Raw genomic sequence first — 17,194 nt, 5'->3', positions numbered from 1 at the left:
GGGAAGGTCCAGAACATAGATCTCCTTCTGGATCCGGTCCCCCAGCCCATGCAGGAACATGTCCCACTGCGCCTCCTCGTTCCACTGACACTCTGCGGCCAGAGTGCGGAATTGGATGGAGTATTCCGATACTGAACGGTCTCCTTGGCGAAGGTCAGCGAGTAGTCTGGCCGCCTCCCTACCCGCCACGGCCCGATCGAAGACCCTTCTCATCTCCTCGGAGAGTGTCTGGAAAGAGGTGCAGCATGGGTCCTGGTTCGCCCACACCGCCGTTCCCCAAAGAGCTGCTTTGCCTGATAGCAGTGTGAGTACGAATGCTACCTTAGACTGTTCACGGTTGAAGGTCCGTGGCTGCAATGAGAAATGCATGGAACATCTCGTAAGAAAAGCTCTACAATAGTCCGGATCACCTGAATAACCCTCTGGTGTCGGTAGTCGTGGCTCTAGCTGAGAATCCAGCTCTGGCGGGGCGTGTGGAACTGCCGGTGTAGGTGGCGCAGCGAGACCCTTCAGATGTTGTAATTGTTGGGTCAGCTGGGATACCTGCGTCGCCATGGCTTGTACTGCCCGACCTGTGCTGGAGATGTTCTCCTCTTGTTGGTCCATTCTCGTGATACTGCGGGAAATGAATTCGGTCAGACTCGTTGAACTCGCTGCATCCATGATAGGGTCAGATCGTTCTGTCACAATGCAGAGGCGGATGCAAGATGCAAGCAACGATGGTTTAATGAAAATAGTTTACAGTATCCACAGGACAGACAGAATATACTCAGACAGAATCCAACCCAGGGCCTAGGGCACATCCTCTGATGATAGCGTGCTGAGAAATCCAAGGGAGTGAGTCCGGCTGGGTAGGAAGGAGCACAGCAGATAATCCCCACAAGGGCTGAGAGAGAATGAGCACTGACACACGACACAACCTCAGGGAAGAAACAACGATCTGACAACAAGAAACACAGGTTACAGAACATATAAAGGGGAAGATAATTAATTCCAGCTGGCGCAGACAATCAGGCCAAGATTGGGAACCACGCCCACACAAACACAGGAGAGAGAGAGAGAGAGAGAGAGAGAGAAAAGAGAGAGTGAGGCAGTGGATTCATGAACCGTGACAACTACTTACCCTTCAAGCTGACCATTTTAGCAACAGCAAACTAACTATTTTAAGGAGGCAGCTTAGCAATACCAAGTCAACTGAAATGTGTGAAAAAACACAATGAGCTATGTATTAGGTAATTTGACATAGAGATCAGTACAGTATTCTCAATCAGTGTGATTTTAGGCCACGAGAACCATGGACCTACTCAATAACAATATCATAGGAGGGCATTCTATCCATCTGTTCTACTGAGTGTAAATACTGAATGAGAGATCACTAGAATAAAAATACTGTATTGTATAAGCTGTGTTTGTCATATTGTCTTCATAGATGTCTTTAGTGAGGTAAAGTGACTGATAGAAGCACTAGTGATGACAGTGTCATAGCATGCACGTTCAAAACAGGTCACACATTTGAGTCTCTTAGACAACAAAGTAGCTGCAGTGATAAAGATTGAGGGAAATCGTGCTTCAAAAATGTGTGCTCAATTTGTACGAACCTAAACTATGAGATTCTACCTGTAGAACAATTCTGGGACTCTGAACTGTAAAAGATACACGTAAAGACCACAGTCATGCCTGAATGAGGCATCAACAAAAATGACGTGGTCCAGTTCGACCAATCACCTGTAACTCCATTGTTGAAGTGTTGTCTACATGGGTAGACTCTTTCCACTCAAGACCCAAGTTGTGAAGAGCTGACAACTTTAAAGATGATCGCACTGTGTCTGATATTTCCACTTCTCGTAGAGATGGGTAAGTCAATCTTATACATTTTATATTTCTTGATTTGGAGACATAAAGTATCCCATTATTGTTCTACGGACACTATGACAATCCAAAGTTGTAATTGAGGTATGTAACAGCTAACATATTTTCTTGTTCTCTAGTTCATGGGGTAGTTATGACTGAGTCCTCATCCATCAGTCAGAAGAATGGTCTCATGTCAGCCAACGTTGGAGACACAGTGGTTTTTGTCTGCTTCAACAGAGGCGACGTGGGAGTAATGTTCTCTTGGTACAAGCAAACTTTTGAAAATATTCCTCAGCTCATCTCGACCATCTATAAGTTGGACAAGAATGCAACATTTTACCAGGAGTTTAAGAATAACCCTCGCTTCTCAGTGGAAGGTGGCCAAGGGAAAAATAATCTAATGATCGCAGATGTGGAACTCTCTGATTCAGGCACATACTACTGTGGAAGTTCTTATGGAAACAATTTGGAATTCGGAAAAGGAGTCATTCTCATCATAAAAGGTAAAGAGAAAGTTATTATTATTATTTACTTTTTGTAAATCAGAAAATACAGATATACAGTGTAAATATGATGTATTCTCAGATGAGATCTTTATTGAATAAATGTTGAGTTACAACACTTGCCACAGGGTTTTCTGGAGAGATTAAATTGTTTTTTTTGGCCTTCTTGTCAGGATCAGATTGCAGAACTATGACTATACTTCAGCAGCCTGTGTTTGAGTCAATCCAGCCAGGAGACTCTGTGACTCTGAACTGTATAATACACACTGAGACCTGTGCAGGTGAACACAGGGTCTATTGGTTCAGACATGGCTCAGGAGAATCCCGTCCAGGAATAATTTACACCCATGGAGACAGTAGTGATCAGTGTGAGAAGAGCCCTGAGGCAGGGTCTCCTACACAGAGCTGTGTCTACAACCTCCCCAAGAGGAACCTCAGCCTCTCTGATGCTGGGACTTACTACTGCGCTGTGGCCTCATGTGGGGAGATGCTGTTTGGGAACGGGACCAAGCTGGATGTTGAAGGTAGACTACATTTCCTAATGTATATGCTATTATTAAAAACACAAACATTTCGGTTAATTATTGATTTGCGGTATCGACTACTGACCGTAGCAACATAGTGGAGGGATTCAGTATACACTGAGTATACCAAACATTAGGAACATCTTCCTAAATTTCACCCCTACTCCCCTCCCCCTTTTGCCCTCAGAACAGCCTCAATTAGTCGGTGCATGGACTATACAAGGTGTTGAATGCGTTCCACAGGGATGCTGGCCCATCTTGACTCCAATGCCTCCCAGAGATGTCTCAAGTTTGCTTGATGTCCTTTGGGTGGTGGACCATTGTTGATACACACAGGAAACTGTTGAGCGTGAAAAACCCTGCAGCATTGCAGTTCTTGACACAAACCGGTGCGCCTGGCATCTACTACCATATCCCATTCGGCACTTAAATATTTTGTCTTGCCCGCTCACACTCTGAATCACACAATCCATGTGTCAATTGTTTCAAGAATCCTTCTTTAATCTGTCTGCTCCCCTTCATCTACACTGATTGAAGTGGATTTAACAAATTACATCAATACGAGATCATAGCTTTGACCTGGTCAGTCTTGTAACTCACACTCCCAAACACTTAGATCCCGGAACGCAGCCCACTTTCCAGCTCACTCTCCAGATCCCAATCACCGGAATTCTAATCACCTGTTCACACACCTGCATGTCATCATCTCACACTATTTAGTTCAGTTCCTTGCACCCCATCACTGTGAGGTATTGTTTGTTTGGAGACAAACTTCTTTCGGAGCGCTGGTTTTTCTCGTCCTGCGCTCCTCCCGTGTATGATAGTTTTTGCCTATTCCCTGTCTGTACTGTTGCCATTTTGTACCAACCGTGTATGACCTTCAGCCTGCCCCTGGACCCAGGTACCTGCCTCCTCCCATGGTTCCTTCCAATAAACACCTGCTGCGCTCTGCGCTTGAAAACAGCTCTCTCTCCTATCGTGTTCATTACAAGTCTATGGCATTTAAAGAGCAATTTTATTATTTCAGATTGTGGTGTTGATCCACAGATGAGAATCCTGGTCCTTCTCTCCATCATAAGAACTGGAATTCTCCTCTGCTGTCTGATCATCTTCATCATCATCTACATCACCAGGAAATAGATAAAGATAAGACCAGTGTCAATAGACTAGAGATGGGTTTTGGAGTAGTAGGAGATACTGCATCATTGCTATGCATTGTAAATGATGATTCATTGAGATTGCTTTGTTGCTCGTGGTGCATTTGAAAAATATTAGCCTGCGACTTCTAATTCAATTGATCATCATCATCCATCATTATGCTGTATGTGTTAATTGATTGAACTGACCTCCTAAAATCCCTGTGTACAGAATGCACCTTCTTTTTGAATGAATAAATATCTATTTGAACAACTGATACGGACTAAAATAGAATTATTCCTTCTCTTGTGTTCTGTATATACAGTATGTTTGTATGAATGTTTATCCAGAGGGTTTCTGCAGAGACAACCTACTGTCACCATGCTAAATCAACCCACTCATGCACTCATGCAGTATTTTATTTTTTTATGTGTTATTTCTTACACTGGTACCCCAGGTAATCTTAGGTTTCATCACATAGTCAGGAGGAACTACTGAATATAAGAGCAACGTCAACTCACCATCTTTACAACCAGAATATGACTCTCCCGAAGCGGATCCTGTGTTTTGCCTTCCACCCAATACAATGGATCTGATCCCAGCCGGTGACCCTAAACAACGTCGCCGTAAAAGGGGCAAACGAAGCGGTCTTCTGGTCAGGCTTCGGAGACGGGCCCATCGCGCTCCACTCCCTAGCATACTACTCGCCAATGTCCAGTCTCTTGACAACAAGGTTGATGAAATCCGAGCAAGGGTAACATTCCAGATAGACATCAGAGATTGTAACGTTCTTTGCTTCACGGAAACATGGCTCACTCGAGAGACGCTAACGGAGTCGGTACAGCCAGCTGGTTTCTTCACGCACCGACAGAAACAAACATCTTTCTGGTAAGAAGAGGGGCGGGGGTGTATGCCTTATGATTAACGAGACGTGGTGTGATCATAACAACATACAGGAACTCAAGTCATTCTGTTCACCTGATTTAGAATTCCTCACAATCAAATATCGACCACATTATCTACCAAGGGAATTCTCTTCGATTATAATCACAGCCGTATATATTCCCCCCCAAGCAGACACATCGATGGCCCTGAACGAACTTTATCTGACTTTATGTAAACTGGAAACCACACACCCTGAGGCTGCATTCATCGTAGCTGGGGATTTTAACAAGGCTAATCTGAAAACAAAACTCCCTAAATTCTATCAGCATATCGATTGTGCTAACAGGGCTGGTAAAATCTTGGACCATTGTTATACTAACTTCCGCGACGCATATAAGGCCCTCCCCCACCCTCCTTTCGGAAAAGTTGACCACGACTCCATTTTGTTGCTTACAGCCTACAAACAGAAACTAAAACAGCAAGCTCCCGCGCTCAGGTCTGTTCAACGCTGGTCCGACCAATCTGATTCCACGCTTCAAGACTGCTTCGATCACATGGATTGGGATATGTTCTGCATTGCGTCCAACAACAACATTGACAAATACGCTGATTCGGTGAGCGAGTTCATTAGAAAGTGCATTGACGATGTCGTACCCACAGCAACGATTAAAATATTCCCAAACCAGAAACCGTGGATTGATGGCAGCATTCGCGTGAAACTGGCCACTGCTTTTATCCAGGGCAAGGTGACCGGAAACATGACCGAATACAAACAGTGTAGCTATTCCCTCCGCAAGGCAATCAAACAAGCTAAGTGCCAGTATAGAGACAAAGTGGAGTCGCAATTCAACAGCTCAGACACAAGAGGTATGTGGCAGGGTCTACAGTCAATCACGGATTACAAAAAGAAAACCAGCCCCGTCACGGACCAGGATGTCTTGCTCCCAGACAGACTAAATAACTTTTTTGCTAGCTTTGAGGACAATACAGTGAGACTGACACGGCCCGCTACCAAAACCTGCGGGCTCTCCTTCACTGCAGCCGAGGTGAGTAAAACATTTAAACGTGTTAACCCTCGCAAGGTTGCAGGCCCAGACGGCATTCCCAGCCGCGTCCTCAGAGCATGCGCAGACCAGCTCGCTGATGTGTTTAACCTGTCTAGGATCAGCGTGGCGCTAGCGGCACCCCCCCCCCCCCCCACTGAAAAACCAGTGCCGCGAAATTCAAAAAAAATATTTTTTTTAAATATTTAACTTTCACACATTAAAGTCCAATACAGCTAATGAAAGACACAGATCTTGTGAATCCAGTCAACATTTCCGATTTTTAAAATGTTTTACAGGGAAGACACAATATGTAAAGATGTACATCTATTACCTAAAAACACATTAGCATAATCCACCATCTTTTATTTGTCCACCAACACCAGTAGCCATCACCAATTCGGCTAAACTAAGATATTTATAGCCCCTAACCAACAAAAAAACTCATTAGATGACAGTCTGATAACATATTTATGGTATGGGATAGGTTTTGTTAGAAAAAAGTGCATATTTCAGGTATATGGCATAGTTTACAATTGCACCCACCATCACAAATGGACTAGAATAATTACAATGAGCAACGTGTTTACCTAACTACTAATCATCAAACATTTCGTAAAAATACACAGCATACACGAATCGAAAGACACAGATCCTGTGAATACAGACAATATTTCAGATTTTCTAAGTGTCTTACAGCGAAAACACAATAAATCGTTATATTAGCATAGCACATAGCACATAGCAGCCCAGCATTGATTCTAGCCAAAGTGGGCGATAACGTCAACATCGCCAAAAATATATTAATTTTTTCACTAACCTTCTCAGAATTCTTCAGATGACACTCCTGTAACATCATATTACACAATCCATATAGAGTTTGATCGAAAATGTTTATATTTAGCCACCAAAATCATGGTTAGACAATGTGAAATGTAACTCAGCTGGTCAGAATTTGTCCTTGCGCCACTTAGACAGTGATCTACTCTTATACATAAATACTCATAAACGTGACTAAAAAATATAGGGTGGACAGGGATTGATAGACAATTTAATTCTTAATACAATTGCGTTATTACATTTTTTAATTTATCCTTACTTTTCAATACAGTTTGCGCCAAGCGAAGCTACGTCAAAAAACATGGCGTCCTAAGCCACTAAAATGTTTCGACAGAAACACGATTTATCATAATAAAAATGTCCTACCTTGAGCTGTTCTTCCATCAGTATCTTGGGCAAAGGATCCTTTCTTGGGAGAAATCGTCTTTTGGTGGAAAGCTGTCCTCTTGCCATGTGGAAAAGTCAACTGCGTTCGGGATGAACTGAAAAGCGTGCCCAACTTTTCACATCGTTGCAAAAATAAATGTCCCAAAATCGCACTAAACGGATATAAATTGCTATAAAACGCTTTAAATTAACTACCTTATGATGTTTTTAACTCCTATAACGAGTGAAAAGATGACCGGAGAAATATAACAGGCTAAACTAACGCTTGGAACAGGTGCGCGCCGGTGTCCACTTTGCTCATGACGCAGCTCCCAAAGAATGACTAGCTTCAGGGTTTTTTCATTTGTAGGGCCTGTGAACGTGCTATCGACCCCGTTGGAATCGTCATCACGTAAAGGCATCCAGGGGAAGACGTAAGAAGTGTCCGTATAGTCATAGCAACGACAGTGCCCTTTTAACTGACTCCAGAACAGTGGCCAACATTTCTCAAATCTGACTCCATGTCAGGGAAATTGCTGTAGAATGGGCTCTGTTCCACTTAGAGACAAAATTTCAACTCCTATAGAAACTATAGACTGTTTTCTATCCAATAATAATAATAATATGCATATTGTACGATCAAGGATTTTGTGGGAAGCCGTTTAAAAAATTAGCCACATTAGCATAAGTAGTCTAAACAGCGCCCCCATCCCCAACAGGTTAAGGACATATTCAATCAATCCTTATCCCAGTCTGCTGTTCCCACATGCTTCAAGAGGGCCACCATTGTTCCTGTTCCCAAGAAAGCTAAGGTAACTGAGCTAAACGACTACCGCCCCGTAGCACTCACTTCCGTCATCATGAAGTGCTTTGAGAGACCCTACCTCCACCCTACCCGACACCCTAGACCCACGGCAATTTGCTTACCGACCCAATAGGTCCACAGACGACGCCATCGCAACCACACTGCACACTGCCCTAAACCATCTGGACAAGAGGAATACCTATGTGAGAATGCTGTTCATCAACTACAGCTCAGCATTTAACACCATAGTACCCTCCAAACTCGTCATCAAGCTCGAGACCCTAGGTCTCAACCCCGCCCTGTGCAACTGGGTCCTGGACTACCTGACTGGCCGCCCCCAGGTGGTGAGGGTAGGTAACAACATCTCCACCCCGCTGATCCTCAACACTGCCATGCACGCCTCCAACTCAATCATCAAATTTGCGGACGACACTACAGTGGTAGGCTTGATTACCAACAACGACGAGACGGCCTACAGGGAGGAGGTGAGGGCCCTCGGAGTGTGGTGTCAGGAAAATAACCTCGCACTCAATGTCAACAAAACAAAGGAGATGATTATGGACTTCAGGAAACAGCAGAGGGAGCACTCCCCTATCCACATCGACGGGACAGTAGTGGAGAAGGTGGAAAGTTTTAAGTTCCTCGGTGTACACATCACGGACAAACTCAATTGGTCCATCCACCCACCCACAACCTCAGGAGGCTGAAGAAATTTGGCTTGTCACCAAAAGCACTCACAAACTTCTACAGATGCACAATCGAGAGCATCCTGTCGGGCTGTATCACCGCCTGGTACGGCAACTGCTCTGCCCACAACCGTAAGGCTCTCCAGAGGGTAGTGAGGTCTGCACAACGCATCACCGGGGGCAAACTACCTGACCTCCAGGACACCTACACAACCCGATATCCCTTGAAGGCCATAAAGATCATCAAGGACAACAACCACCCGAGCCACTGCCTGTTCACCCCGCTATCAAACAGAAGGCGAGGTCAGTACGGGTGCATCAAAGCAGGGACAGAGAGACTGAAAAACAGCTTCTATCTCAAGGCCATCAGACTGTTAAACAGCCACCACTAACATTTAGCGGCCGCTGCCAACATACTGACTCAACTCCAGCCCCTTTAATAATGGGAATTGATGGAAATGATGTAAAAATGTATCACTAGCCACTTTAAACAATGCCACTTAATATAATGTTTACATACCCTACATTACTCATCTCATATGTATATGTATATACTGTACTCTTTATCATCTACTGCATCTTGCCATCTTTATGTAATACATGTATCACTAGCCACTCTAAACTATGCCACTTTATGTTTACATACCCTACATTACTCATCTCATATGTATATACTGTACTCTATACCATCTACTGCATCTTGCCTATGCCGTTCTGTACCATCACTCATTCATATATCTTTATGTACATTTTCTTTATCCCTTTACACGTGTGTGTCTAAGGTAGTAGTTGTGGAATTGTTAGGTTAGATTACTTGTTGGTTATTACTGCATTGTCGGAACTAGAAGCACAAGCATTTCGCTACACTCGCATTAACATCTGCTAACCATGTGTATGTGACAAATACAATTTGATTTGATTTGATTTGATCTACACAATCGTCATCAAAACACAAAAAATGTTGTTCACCCAACCTGCACAAAATATCCTATAAAATAAGCATTGGTCCACTTTAAACATTGATTATATGAGTGGTTTTCAGTTAGACCATGGTGAGCTGAATAATGCATTTACAAAAATTGCACGTGTCCAGTCCGACCAATCACCAATAAGCCCATTGTAGAAGTGTTGTCTACATGGTAGACTTTTTCCACTTAAGACACAGTTAGTAAAGAGGATGACAACATCAAAGAAGATCATGGCACTGTGTATGATACTTCCACTTCTTAGGGTGATGGGTAAGTCACACTTATATATTTCTCTGCTTATAGGATGTACACCTTTATTGATACAATTCATACATGTATATTGCGGTATATAATAAACTTCTCTACTTTCTTTCACCTATTTCACCAATTTACCACTCCAGAGTTTAATAGGAGGCATATTTGTAACCTGCATGGTAAGAGACATTTTACTATTACCTGATATTCCTACAATAAAACAGTTAAATCATCAAAACCTTTGGTTTCAGAGTATAATTTCCCCCTGAATCCTACGGTTCTTGCACTGCTTGCATCAAACATACTGCCATGGGAGATATGCATGGAAAGAACCAGAGGGCCTAAAGGTCCAGAACGTGCATATTAATACTTACTAACAGTCTAACTGTTGTGTCATGTTTCACAGTAATGTTTGAAGATGTCTTCATGTGAAAGGAAAATATTCAAATATACAAAACATTAGAATCGCCTGCTCTTTCCATGGCATAGACTGACCAGGTGAAAGCTATGATCCCTTATTGATGTCATCTGTTAAATCCACTTCAATCAGTGTAGATGAAGGGAGGAGAAAGTTTAAAGAAGGATTTTTAAGTCTTTAGACAATTTAGACATGGATTGTGTATATGTGTGCCATTCAGAAGGTGAATGTGCAAGACAAAAGATTTAAGTGCCTTTGAACGAGGCATGGTAGTAGGTGACAGGCGCACCGGTTTGGTGCCACACAAGGGGGTGCAACTAAATATTAGGAAGGTGTACCGTGTTCCGTTTCAATAAGATTTCTTGTGTACTGCACTTAATTTAATTTTGTACTTTATGTTTTTAACCTGAAGAATCAACTGATAAATCACCAACCCCACTAGTCAATCAGGTAAACTTTAGCACATAATTTCACGCCATATCAAAATGGTTCATGTAGTGGATGTAACCAGTATAATGTCTTGTTTATGACTCCACTTCTCACACAGCACCAAGAGAGGGATCTGTTGAACTATGCTGCTGTGAGTTTAAACACCAAGATTGTTAGCTTCATCCTTTTGAAGATTAACATTCAACAAGAAGTTGTTTCAAATGATCATCATCTGGTGAGTGTTTTTTTTATTGCAGCTCACTTGCTGTTGTTAGCTATCTGTTTGAAAATAATGTGTTATGCGTGTGAAACATTGTTGTATTTAACCTTTAGATCACTGGTTAGTGTGTGTATTTAATGTGATAACGATGTTTGCAATGGGAAGTAATAGTTGTACATTTCGATTGGTAAATGTTTAGCCTAATGGTTGTGTTTTTGTGATCTTATGATTGGAAACTACTGGCTTATTATGTTCTAATGAATGTACTGCTTATTCTATAACATCATGCTGTGTGTGACTGCTGTCTTTCTATCAGTCTATGTGTTTTACAGGACGTGCACTCTCCTACATGGAGTGAGCTGTTATTACGGCCGTTGTCCTTTCAGCATCACGGGCCTGTCAAACTCACATCCTTTATGTGTCACTGTTGTCTGTTTTGGTGATAGTGATGGTGTTAGGCTACCATAGATTTTGTAAGCAATATGGCTGTTGTTGCTGCTAACGTTAGTGCGGGTGCTGTCTCTGTTTATCTTGATTTTGAGTTTTGTACGATGTTTTGGAAGATTTTTTACCCCTCTGAAGGTCTAGGTCCAAAAGCCATGGTAAGCCATTGCCTTTAAGGTATACTATTGGTGAAGTACAAGCCACTGCTCCTGGCAATCGCAGGAGTTCCTAAATTCATCGATCTATAGGTGCAGTAAGAAGAGTTCCCCCTATTGGCCAACCACCACCAATGCCAGCCAATAGTTACCCACTCCAGGAGGTCCTAAAGCCCACTAAAATAAATGAACACAACAGTGAGGGAATTCTCCCTGTGAGAACAGATTTAGATTTGGAATATTTACTGTCATCCAGACCCTTTTCAAGGTTATTACCTTAAAATTAACTAACTGGTCTCTTGAAATACGTTTGATCAATTCTGGCTATTTAAAATTTTGCAACCCTTTCTGATGATAAACCACAACCTATAATTAAAACATCTTATCATTCTCTCTATCAAACCAAATACAAGGGTGGAACATCAGTGGTTGAGATAAGATTAATTGTAACTGTGGTCATTATCTGCAGCTATGAATGTCATTCTATGTCCCGCCCATAATCACAAATTACTTTCATCTCTCTTATTTGAAGATTCGGTCCTTCCTTCATGGTCTGGCAGTGTAGATCTAAACACAGAATGGAACGCAGGTATATACCAGCTCTCGTCCTCTACGGATTCTGTAAGTGACTGTATCTTCAGTTCAGATTTTGTGATTCATCAATAGATTTGGTCTCTCACATAGTTGTGACTGTTTAGGTGTGTATATAATGTGCATGAAGAATACGTTTTACTCACAACTCTCCCGTAACTTTTGTTTTCTTTCAGATCTGACCCATGTTGTGTCTGTCTCTCCGTCACACTTAGTGGTGGTCAATTCAGGGGAAAATGTCACCCTGCAGTGCATCAATGTCCTTAAAAAAACGGGACACGTTGGCTGGTTCAAGCAAGTCAACAGCTCAGAACCCCTGTGCATCACATCTATGTGGAGCTCTCTGCCAACTGTTCATCATCAAAATGGATTTCATGGCAATCATATGAAAATGTTCATCACCAATAGAACTACCTTTCTCGAAATCACAGAGGTGGATGTAGCTGATTCTGGTCTGTACTTCTGTGGAATGTTGGATAACTATTTCATCTTCACCAACGCGACTGTCCTGAAGGTCCAAGGTAATCTTTTCAATAAATTGTCTGCTATGACACCAAATGCACAAACATTTATCCTAAGTATCAGATATAATTTTGACTTCTGTTGGAGATACAATACTATCGTATAACAGTTTGAATGACAGTAGAATATTTATCTCACCTAATTGTTCTAAAGGTCACAAAGATTATGACAAGAACCCTACAGAGCACTATGACAAAGGTATGTTTATTCTGTAATTTTAAGTGAGAATCTTTCAGAAATGAATTAATATGATGTACCATGAAAGTACCACAGAATAAAAATAGAGTACAACAGCATCTTATAGCAATCTGAGAATGCTCCATTCTGAATTGGTAGCAAACGGGGTGAAAGTTTGTATAGTTCTGATTCTAATTTAAATCTGTTTTGTAGGAGAGGAAGATGGAACCATGAAGCTCTTCCTATTGGTTGTGATCCTGGGTGTTGTAACTGCTGTTCTATTGATAATCATCCTCATCCTGGTCCTCAAGGTCAGAAGAGATGCAAACAGACTAAACACAGGTATGGAGCCCGTTTCATATGGGACCGGGTATTAACTACACTTACATAGTGAAAATGTTTCCCATGACATACTGCAGGGGTAGGCAACCCTGGTCTTGGAGTTCCACAGGCACTTCATGTTTTAATTTTACAAATCTGGAAGACCAGGTGTGTTCCATGTATCAATTAGCTTAGTTAGGAAGTTGGGAAGGTATGGTGCTTATTTGGAACAAAATCCTGCAATACCTGGGACACTCCAGGAACAGGGCTGCCTACCCCTGACATACTAAATACATAGAATTGAAAGAGTTATTTAAAAGTTATATTGTGAACACTACAATGGAATCAGTTGATATCTTCTCTCATCTCTGTTTTATATCATATTCAGGACCTGATTCGCAACGACAACCACAAAATGATCAGGTAAATGCTATTTGTTCAGTGAATTTTTTAAAAAATATGAGCAATTCAGAAAACAGTGTAAATTATAATTCTATTTCATGGTGTTTCCAAATGTACAGAACCAAGATACTGATGCACTGAATTATGCCACCCTGAATTTCACCTCCAAGAAAAAGAAGAGGGAGAGAAGAAGAGAGAAAGAGCTAGACCCCCATGTAGTGTATGCTGCGACAAGATGACAAAGTGGAGGATGGAGAGGTGGACAAGTGGTTTGCCATATCTTTGAATACAAGTTTAAATCTTCCTATATTGAATGTGTAGTTAAATCAAATGTATTGAAATGTAGATCATTAAATATCTCTGTAGTTTCTGTGCGTTGTACCTCAGGGTCACTGTAGCCCTCTTCCACTCTGTTAGGCCACACAGCTCAGTGGTACAGAGGTGGTTAGAGAGGGGGAGTTAGACTCAAACCACAACAGTTTAGTCTGTTTAAATTAGTTTAGATCTCTGTGTTTAGTTGGTCGTAAAGAACAAGTACCTAGCATAGGACAATTTTATTACATTGATTACTTAATAAAATTTGTTTCATCAAAACTGTCACAAGATTGCTTATGTTATTTGCCCGTTAGTATGTCCTGTCTTGACTGCACCGATCACAGCCCCCTATTCTGAAAAGCAACTATTTGCCTTTTATAAGGAGAATATGATTGGGGTCTGAGGTAGAGGGGCCAGTGAGGAATGCATCACTTCCTGTGGTGTGAGTGACAGGGAGGAACAGCTCAGTGATGAGTGAGATCTGCTGAGGTGAAAATCACTGGGCCTCTGACTAACACTGTGGGGTGTCTCTGTCTCTGTCTGTCTCTCGGTCTCTGTGCCCACCCACCCAACACATTTTATTTGTTGAAAATGTTCTACCTGGAACCAAGGGTTCAAAAAGGGACCTTATTTTCTAAGAGTGTGCCTGCTCAAAATAACCAGGTCACTTTTACACTACGTGACATGTGTAAGTAGAAACGTGTAGGTGATTTGAGGGGCGGTTGACTATAATGTGAGATGGAGACAATAGACATATCATGTGTCACCCTCTCTCTGCTGAAGACAAACAACCAGCACAACAGGAAGACTGGCCTTCAGCTCTCACAACACCTCTCAGTGCATCAAAACCACACATTATTTTCACACCTCTCTTCATCCGTTCATCTGGATGATAAACACCAGACCCCTGCTGCTCAGTTAGATGTGCAAAGTTTTTGAATAATACAAACAAGCTTAATAGCCTTTCCCATAACCTAAAGTATTCAACAAGAGTACAAAGTGCAGATTCAGATTGGGTGTCATCTAAATAGTTTGGTCAACTATTTTCCTTCATGAAAACCTCTGACCCATTCACTCAAACAGAACAATTTCAGTCAGTATCACTGTTCACAGAGCTATTCATTCATGCTTATACAATAAGTGAATAGACAGGGATTTGGTGAAAGCAAGTAACATACTACATATAGTCTATTGATATTGGCCTTAGCTTTATCTTTTTCCTGGTGGTGTAGATGATGATGGTTAGACAGAAGAAAACTCAAGTTCTTATGATGGAGAGAAGGACCAGGATTGTCATCTGTGGATCAACGTCACCATCTGAAAGATATTAAATATACTGTATCACTCCACTATAGTGCGTTGGGCAGCAGCCAAGAACGTGTTAATTAATCATTAACTGTAATGTTAATGTCTTTCTAATAATAACATATGGGTTAAGAAATGTAAGCTACCTTCAACATCCAGCTTGGTCCCGTTCCCAGACAGTAAACAACAGGTGTATACTAACAGTGAAATGCTTATTCACGGGACTTTCCCACAATGCAGAGAGAAAGACATTACATTTCACAATAGATTTCACAACACATTCAGGCCACTACTTTACTATCAGTGTGTATAGTGTGTATGTTATCATGTGTGTATGTGTGTGTCTGTGCCTGTGTGTGCCTCTTCAAAGTCCCTGCTGTTCCATAAGGTGTATTCTTATTTGTTTTTTAAATCTTATTTGACAGCTTTCTTGATGTGGAATAGAGTACCATGCATTCATAACTCTATGTAGTACTGTGCATCTCCCATAGTCTGTTCTAGACTTGGGGACTGTGAAGAGACCTCTGGTGTGCCATTCAGAGGGTGAATGGGTAAAACTAAATATTTAAATACCTTTGAACAGGGTATGGTGATAGGTTCCAGGCTCACCGGTTTGAGTGTCAAGAACTGGGTTTTTCATGCTCAACAGTTTCCCGTGTGTATCCAGAATGGTCCACAACCCAAAGGACATCCAGCCAACTTGACACAACTGTGGGAAGCATTGGAGTCAACATGGGCCAGCATCCCTGTGGAACGCTTGCGACACCTTGTAGAATCCATGAACTTGTTTTTAATGTTTGGTAAACAGTGTAAATTGAAAGCAAACCACAAGCACACATTCTTGGGATATTTCTCTCTGACAAAAAGTTTGCATGAATGTTTGTGTACTGACTGAAATTATTCTTTACTTATTCAGATATCGAGGCTCAACACCAACCACAAAATAGCCAAGGAGAATAAACTGTTATATTTACTTGATTTGTGTACATGACCTAAAGATTACAGTACTTAGATTAAGCTATCTTTTAGATTGTATATATTATTTTTTTATTTGATTGATTTGTGTAATCTTATTATACAGTATGTTTTCTACATGATCCGGGACAGGACCCAGACTCTCTAAACTACACAGCGTTGAGATTCAGTCAGAAGAGGACAAGGAATATGAAAACAGCTAAAGGTCTAATAATGGAGATGAAACATGTTGTGTACACTGCCACAAGATCATGTCTAAATGTTTTCATGTTGATTTCAGTGTAGCACTGATGAAGAACTAATGTAATACACTGAATAGTTGTTTTATAATTGACTGTTGTTGTGCTCTGTCCCCCTATTTCAAGTTGTCAAAAATCCCCTTTTGACAGCCATCGTGGTTAGAGTCTGAGGTAGAGTAGGAGTGGCCAGTGAGCAATGCATCACTTCCAGAAGTGTGAGTGACAGGAATGAGCAGCTCAGTGTTGAATGAGACCTGCTGAGGTGAACATCACTGGGCCTCTCATGACATTTGCCTGAGATATAATGGAATAAATGTTTTTTTTAAAGAACAACTATAGAATAGATTCCCAGAATTGTACCATATTTTTTAATGAAAGATGACATAGCCCTGGGGAAATATGTCTCATTATGTGTAAATATGATTATAATAAGGAGACAAACTGCAACAAAACTGCCACAAACTGGGGCCCTTTTAACAAAACTCATAATACTTACGGTAATGTACTGTATTGTATATTTAAAGGGAAATAACCAATAAAAAAATAATGTGTGTATAATGTTGACATCTCTCTCTCTTTCTCTCTCTCTCTTTCTCTCGCTCTCTCTCTTTCTCACTCTCTGTCTCTCTCTCTTTCTCTGCACATCTAAACCACACACTCTCTTCTCACCAATCAGGCCTCACATCTGTTTCCATCCATAACGCCAGACTATAAATACCTGACCTTAACCAAAACTACCCCAGGTTTTAGACTAGATTTGTGCCATCTGCTGTTTAGTACAATAACCTATGGGCTACGTTTAAAAATACAACAAATTA

The 17,194-nt window shown here is 41.5% G+C and overlaps 1 protein-coding gene across 1 annotated transcript in view; it reads left to right on the top strand.

Annotated features, from left to right (window-relative positions):
* Positions 1-1,996: 1,996 nt before the first annotated feature.
* The window catches only part of LOC129835301 (uncharacterized), an 83,936-nt gene continuing 68,738 nt past the window's right edge, over positions 1,997-17,194 (top strand). The window contains exons 1-2 of the mRNA XM_055900891.1: positions 1,997-2,354; positions 2,528-2,878. Coding sequence (XP_055756866.1) covers positions 2,003-2,354; positions 2,528-2,878 — 703 coding nt within the window. The 5' untranslated portion in view covers positions 1,997-2,002. The remainder of the gene's footprint in view (positions 2,355-2,527; positions 2,879-17,194) is intronic.

The sequence above is a fragment of the Salvelinus fontinalis genome, chromosome 36 (genome assembly GCF_029448725.1).
Source record: "Salvelinus fontinalis isolate EN_2023a chromosome 36, ASM2944872v1, whole genome shotgun sequence".
In the NCBI taxonomy this organism is placed as follows: Eukaryota; Metazoa; Chordata; class Actinopteri; order Salmoniformes; family Salmonidae; genus Salvelinus; species Salvelinus fontinalis.
The sequence above is the reverse complement of the archived record's forward strand: the minus strand, read 5'-3'. Positions and strand labels throughout refer to the sequence as shown.